The sequence below is a fragment of the Monopterus albus genome, unplaced genomic scaffold (assembly GCF_001952655.1).
Source record: "Monopterus albus unplaced genomic scaffold, M_albus_1.0 scaffold395.1, whole genome shotgun sequence".
In the NCBI taxonomy this organism is placed as follows: Eukaryota; Metazoa; Chordata; class Actinopteri; order Synbranchiformes; family Synbranchidae; genus Monopterus; species Monopterus albus.
In genome coordinates, this window is record NW_018128275.1 from 146,783 (window position 1) to 154,516 (window position 7,734).

Here is a 7,734-nt window from a genome sequence, read left to right on the forward strand (position 1 = left end):
TATTTTGTGTTTCTGATCTCGGACTGTTACCTCGGACTATTCTATTCTGCCTCGCCCACTTGTTACGGACTGCCACGGTGTATGATTATCGGACTTTCTCTTTTGGACAACGAACTTTGGATTCCCCTGGATGTATGTGTTTGCTGGCTCTGACCTGGGACTGATACCGACCGTGAGTTTTGTGTTTCACCTTGTCTTGTATGGTTTTGTTTAGTTTTAGTTCTCTTATTAAAGAGACGGTTTTGTTCATCACTTCCTTGTCTGGCCATTTAATGAGTTCACCAAACCCTTTTCGGCCGCATTACGTTTCTGACAAATGTTACTGTCTAAAATTCCTACTTCCTGAAAGCCCTGAAGTTACCCATGCTTGTGAGACTACAAATTGGCAGTTACATGAAAACCAAAAGGAAATTAATTATTAAAGGACATTACCAAGCCCAAGTTTAGAAAAGCAGACAGCAGGCATAATATACTACCAACCCTGTATTAGTGGCATGTATTACTGCAATCTGAAAGCTGACATGGAGCATACTGAGAAACATGTCACTGCATTGTGGAAAACAATTGAGGGAAAAGAAGGATGAACACTAAGCATTCTCAAGTCTGTATGAGTCCAAAAACCAGTGCGATGGCGTACCTTAGCATCATTGTGGTAGACAAAGATGTTCCTTGTGCTGTTGTCTTTCAGGTAGGTGATCTGCAGGCCACAGGGGTTGCCAATCTTGGCTGGCTGGAAGGTGGCATTGAGGGTCTCAATTTTCATCACTGCCTTGGGATCCCTCGCCTGGACAGAGGCAAACAAATAACAAACAGGACATTGTAGAAGCTTCAAATTCCTGAATATAGCTGGGTTTTACCAAAGTGAACTTTTTCTGACTGTATCATCTTGCTTACGTCCTGCTTGTTGAAGTATTTTAGCGCTCCCTCCCTCTCCGACAGAACAAACTTTCGGCTGAAAAACTGACCGTTGTCTCTTCCTCGTTTCCATAGAAACCCCTCTCGGTACCCTGGGCAATTAGAAAAAAAAAACAAGTGTCTGTGTGTGTGGTTGAGAGGTTGGTATCAAAAACCCATCAGAGGACACGAGGGATGAGACACAGGAGACATTTATAATAGTAATGGTGAGATGTTGTACTGATTGGCGTAAGATGATCCTGCAGTTAAGCTTAAATCAAAGATCGTTTCAAATCTCATTTACAGAAGAAGCAAGAAAAAGCAGACAGTGTATGAGAGTGAGAAAAAGCAGTGGAACATCCAAAACACAAATGGACAAAAGAGGAAAGCTTTTAGCAGGAAGTAAAGCATGACACAGCACATACAGAAATTTTATAGTTGCTGTACCAAAGAACATTCTTTTTCATGTTAATGATATTCTGTTCTATTTATAGCCTGTAGTGTCTTCTTCTTCAGCCTCTTTTAAATGCTCTGACTACATTGTCTCATTTTCTCTCTTATGTCTTTTATTTCTGTAACACTGTGAAGTGTCTTCTTTTTAATCTGGCTTTATTTCTGTGGAATGAATGGGGGGAGAACAGCACCCCAAAGAAATGAAGTGAAGAAGTGAAGTGGCTGGAAGTTATTCTAGCCAGTTGTGTGATTATGAGTGTTTTATGGGTGATAATTGCCAAATAGGTTACAATTCCTTCACTGGAAATGACAAGTAAGGGGGTGCAAAATCTGATCTGATGGAATACATAGGAACGCATATAAAAAAGAACATATTAAGGAGAAAGATTTCTGTCATGTATGTAGAGAGGGGTTATGTCACACAAATTATAACAAAAGGATATTTTTTGCTTAAGCAATCTAACTTTACACACAGCTGCAGATTTACATAGATATGGGGCAATATTAACATTTTTTTTGATCATCTTTCTCTTCACCTGAGGAATGCAGTTCTGGTACTCACTTTCCTTTTGGCTCTGTTTTGGTCAAAACGTTTATTTGTCATATGCACAGTACGGAAACGCGTTTCCCTGTACAATGAAATTCTTACTTTGCCATCCACATGAAAGCCACACAATACAAATTACATATAAAGCAGATAAATAAGTAACACAAGATCTAAGGCACTTTAAAACAGCAAATGAAGAGATATAATAAAAATATATAAGAATATAATAAGAGAATATATGCTGCATGGGAGCAGCATGTGCAGCAGTCAACAGTCATTGTGCAGTTATGCATGTGCAAACTGAGAATGCAGACAGTACAGGTCCTCACTGATGTGGACGCTCAGATATTTGAAACTGCTCACCCTCTCCACTTCGAGCCCCTGGATGAACAGTGGCTGATGACATCTCCTCTCCTTCCTCATGTCCACTATCAACTCCTTCGTCTTGTCTGTGTTGAGGCTGTCTTCTATGACACCTCGTTGACCTAATCCAAAGTCTAAACTTGGCTTAACTGTTGTCCTTGCACCAAGACACCAGACCGGCCACCTCCCTCCTGTAAGCTGCTTTATCCCCGCCAGTGATGCGACCTATCACTGCGGTGTCGTCCAGGAACTTCAGGATGATATTGTCTTTGTGGAAGGCAACAGTCGTGGGTGAACAGGGTGTAGAAGTAGCACAGTGTAGTATTACTGATATACCAACCAAAAATACTTGCAAATGTTTAAAATTATGGAATCACACAAAATATGATTATTGCCCTGCGTATGGTGCCGTCCTTTCAGGCGATAGACACAAAAATCGAGGCTAATTTGTAGCTCTCAGACTCCAGGCAGCCCCACATTATCTTTCTGCCTCAGAGACTCCAGGTTCAGACCAGTCCATAGGCTTTCTTATATTTCCACTAATCCACCAGGGAGTGGGATTAGACAAATAGCGGTCAGAACATCAGCCAGCTCGCTGGCACATGCCCTGAGAGCCCTCCCAGGGATGTTGTCCAGTCCTGCAGCTTTGCGGGGTTGATCTTCCTCAAGACTGTGCGCACCTGGCCTGGTGAGACAGTTAGTGAAGGGGAGGTGGGGGGTTGGGTGGTGTTTGTGTGCCTCCTCTCTGTGCTGTAGCTGGAGGTCTCAAAGCGGGTGTAGAATGTGTTGAGGTCATCCGGCAGGCTGTCTGTGGAGCTGATGATGCTGGTGGTGGTCCTGTAGTCTGTGATGTGCTGCAGGCCTTGCCACATCCGTCCGGAGTCAGCAGTAGAATAGAAGCCATTCAACTTCTCTCTGTACTGCCTCTTGGCCACTGTGATGGCTTTCCTCAGTCTGTACTTTGCAGCTTTGTACTCCAAGGTGGGGGCGGGGTGCAGCCCTGTATGCACCACGTATGTTACTGTAAACATGATCCAGAGTGTTCTTGCCCCGAGTGGGAATGTTCACATGTTGGTAATATTTGAGGAGTACAGTCCGTAAATTGCACTGGTTAAAGTCGCCTGCAGCGACAAGTACAGCATCGGGGTGAGCTGTCTCTAGCGCGCTGATGACATCATAGAGTTTACTGAGAGCCACAGAGGGATTAGCTCTTGGGCTAACATACACAGCAGCCAGAAACACAGCACTATGCTCTCTTGCTAGATAATAGGGCCGACATTTCAGTAATTAAAACTCTACGTCTGGCGAACAGTGCTTATAAACAGTCCGTACACCTCCACACCATGAGTTATTGATAAACACGCACACACCACCTCCCTTTACCTTCCCTGAAGCAGCAGTGTGATCGCTTCGATGTACAGAATGTGTTTGTAGCTGAATCGCGAAGTCTGGGACTTTATCAAAAAGCCAAGGCTCGGTGAGAATTAGAACACAGCATTCTCTGATTTTCTGTTGTGCTGTAATCTTAGCCCTTAGCTCGCCCAGTTTGTTTTCCAGAGACTGTACATTAGCTAGAAGAGGCTGGGTAATGGCAGTCGAGTAGCGAGAGCTTTTAGCCTAGCATGAAGCCCTTCTCTCTTGCCCCGTTTGTGCCTCCGTCTCCGGGTCGCTCTCCTGATTTCAGCCTGCTCGCTTGTGCCTGGTGCTCCGGGGGCTGCCTGAGGGTGATGGTGGTTGTCGTCGTTGTTGTTGTTGTTGCGGGAACGGACAATGAGTTGTAGCTCCGGTGGTATGAAACCAGTAAATTCCCAGTGCCTGTGTAAGTTGGCGATATCCAGCAATGCCTGTCTGTTGTATGTAAGCAGTGCATGGCATTTGTGCACTGCAGAAAGAGTAAAAAACACACAAAAAAGAAGAAAACGAAAAAAAAAAACGACATTCAAGAGTGGAACGTGCAAACACGTCTGCCTCGGTGCGCGCTGTCTTGCATTTCATGACATATTTCCTGCTAATAAACTCCTGTCAGCTGTTTAGGAGTCTGATGGCAGAGGCAAAGAAAGAGTTTTTCAGTCTAGTGGTCCTGCATTTCACACTTCTGAATGAACCTCCAGCCAGAGGGTAGGGAGGTGAACAGTCCGTGCTGGGGGTGGGTGGGGTCTTTGAGGATGGAGGCAGCTTTCCTACGCATCCTGAGGTGGTAAATGCTCTGCAGAGCGGGCAGTGGAGTCCTGGTGATCTTCTCCACAGTCTTTACCACTCTCTGCAGGCGCTTGCGGTCCATAGCAGTAGTGCTGCCATACCAGACAGTGATGCAGCTGGTCAAGATGCTCTCGACGATGCAGCTGTAGAAATTGCAAAGTATCCTAGGTGACATGCCAAACCTCCTCAATTAGTCTCCACCAATTCCTAAGAAGAATATCTAGCTTGTTAGCTGCTTTTGTAAATGCTTTGCTATGTTCACTACCTAGCCGCTATAACCTTTGATGGTGGGTTTATCAGAGCTTTTACACTCAAAACAGCTGGCTGCTTGATGTGGCTGGAAAGAGGAATGATGAGAGCAGTGAGACTCAATTAAGCAGCGAGTTGTGGGATGTAAATAACGCAACTTAGCTTAAAGTTGCAAGAAGAGGCCAAAAGATACTAAAATGTTCTGTAGAACTGAGGGGATGGGTGATAATACTGTGGGCCAGTCACTATGAGCAAACCCTTTCACATCACAGTAAATCAGCTGAATGAATATTAATATAAAAATACTTGCAGCTTTAAAATCAACTTGTGTTTGCTCAGTGCTTGTGAACACTGTGAGTTTATACTGACAAACCTGATGTTAAACATCAAAAGCTAAAACCTCACATACAGCAAACAGAATGTCTATTGATTCGTAATTTCATCATGCCTCATTTTCATGTTCATGCACAGTTTCTATCACGCTGCTGCTCTCTTTTCCATTGCCCTTATTCACTGTCACTGATCACTCTCCTCTGTCATTTTGTCTTCAGTGTGTGTGTGTGTGTGTACACACTATCTCTCTCTCTATGATTGTTTTTCTGACATGGAGCATTTGCCTACGCTGGCATTACCTCATCGATCAATAGCCCTTCTTGTCCCCACCCTTGCCTTTTTTGCCTCACTCTTTTTCTTCCTCCTATCCTTTGCATACTGGATCAATGTTAACATTAGCTGCTGTGTAGGCCAGGTTACTGCCAATAGTAAATATCACCCCCCCCCCCCCCCACCACCACCACACACACCACAACACAAACACACCTGTCATACACCTCACAGTCAGATGAAAAGAGCATCAATGCACAAATATGGAGAAGAGAATGACTCATATTACTATACTCTGTCTGCATGTGAGTGTGTGTGTGTGTGTATCCAATGTTTTATGACAGTTCTGTCTGAATATGGGTTTAGGTGAAAACAGGTAAACAATGAAAACAAGAAGATGAAAATGAACGCCATTGATGGATGTTTCAGGGTAAGTGAATCCCTGCTACCGGCATCCACTGGGATATACTGTATGTTTGTTCAAGGATTTTTCAAGGTTCTGCTGATTGGAGGGTAAACAATACAACCTGACATGACAACAAAACAGCAACTTTTGCTTTGTTTTAGATGGAAAAACTCTGAGTAAGTATGCTGGTGCACATATGAATCTGTGCATATTTGTGTTCTTTCTCCTGCATACTTCTTATCTTGGCAACCACATCTGCTCTAAAGCATCTGTACATGACAGGAAGTCAGCTGTGTCCATTTGGAGCCTATAAATGATGTTGAGCGTGACACCATATTGATTTGGCATCTTTCTTTTCAAAAAATGAGGGAACTGTCAATAATACAAATTAGGAATTGAATAATATATCAAAATTCAATATATCACAATACAAAAACATCACAATATGTATCATTTTGTCTAGCAATATATATCGTGTGGTCTCCATGCACTGGTGACGTCCTATTTTTTGTAAATAAGATAGCCTAACAGAACATAAGTCAGTATATTTGGTTGTTCTTAATCAAACCAGTGCCAGAAAAGGGGATAAAAAGAGGAGTAAAATACAAGTATTCTGCAGCATACACTGTTGTGATCGGATTTTTAATTGTATTGTGATCGAATTGAATCGTACACACCATATCATGCATCAAATCATAATGAGAAAAGGTCACATCGTCCCAACCCTTATACAAATTCAATACAAAAACAATAGTGAAAGTTGCAGTCTTTTTTATTATATAATCAGAAAATCCAAAACCTTTGATGTTAGCATAGCTATTTTAAGTGTTCAAGTGCTCTTCCAAGCCAAACCTTTCAAAAGCAAACTGCAAACCATTATACGTTATATACTGTATCTCTGAATGCTGGACATTACAATGATAACTGTTAACTGTTGTCTCTGCATAAACCATTATTAAATATTCACTTATGAGCATTTGGGCAGGTAGTGACCCTACTAGAAACACATTCTTCAAAAATGGGTCACAAAAGTATACTTTGCTCAATATCACACACTATTTACTCAGAAAGGGGTAAACAGCCGTATCAGCTTGGGCAGTACTAGGATTAATCTTTGGGAAAGATTGTAACTGATGAGGGTCTTCACATGCATTATAATACAGACATGCTAGTATATGCATGTACCTGCAGAGTATGGCTCCTGTTTCTCGATAAACTCAAACTCATTCCTCTCGTACTTGGCTCTGATCCACTGCTCTCTCAGCAGCCTGGAGACATGATGATAAACACAGAGTTAGCTGAGTAAACACTCATCAACTGGCCCTACATACATGATGCCATGAAGTTGGATATTACACTCTGGTACTTTTTAACCACACAAAACCAATAATATGAAAATAGCAGACAAAACATTTTCCCCTTTGTTATTAAGTAAAATTATTAATCGAACAGCCCTTGAGCTAATGCTCTACAGACATGTATCATACTGAAGCATAACACATAACATGATCACTTTCTACCAAAGCTCCATATAAAGGAAACATCTCTGTTTTAGACCTTCTTCCTCTTAGACCTCTTCCTTCCTAGACCTCTTGTAAGTGTGAGGAGAAACAAATAGCAACAGTCAGCACATCGCCATGCCAACAATCTCTCTCATCCTGTTTCCGTCTCTCTCTTGACATCCCTTTGACTGGTTTGTTGGAATAAATACTAACTAAGAAGTCTGACTACGTAGTTATCTGGTGAGCTATCTGAAATATTTGGTGATTTATTTTAAATGTTTGGTGGTGAGAACAGCTAGTGCAAGTGACTGTTTGAAAAGAGTTAGCCTGAATTATCCTGAGTAGATGAAGGGTGTGATGGGTGTGTGGGTGCAGACAAAGAGTGGGTGGTTCTGGACAATCTTGGTAGAACAGTGTCAGTGGTTGGACAATTGAGTGCACCTGGCTCTCAGAGGGGACTGCCATCACCAGCCAGTTGGCCGGCCACTGCCTCACCTGCGCAAATGCCATGCAGACGC

At 42.6% G+C, this 7,734-nt stretch overlaps 1 protein-coding gene across 2 annotated transcripts in view; it reads right to left on the minus strand.

Annotated features, from left to right (window-relative positions):
- Positions 1-7,734, minus strand: part of LOC109951545 (arf-GAP with dual PH domain-containing protein 1-like) — a 56,689-nt gene that overhangs the window by 16,950 nt on the left and 32,005 nt on the right. For both annotated transcript variants that reach the window (XM_020586113.1, XM_020586114.1), the window contains 3 exons: positions 6,900-6,982; positions 895-1,007; positions 638-784 (listed from right to left, as the gene is read on the minus strand). In XM_020586113.1, the coding sequence (XP_020441769.1) occupies positions 638-784; positions 895-1,007; positions 6,900-6,982 (343 nt within the window). The remainder of the gene's footprint in view (positions 1-637; positions 785-894; positions 1,008-6,899; positions 6,983-7,734) is intronic.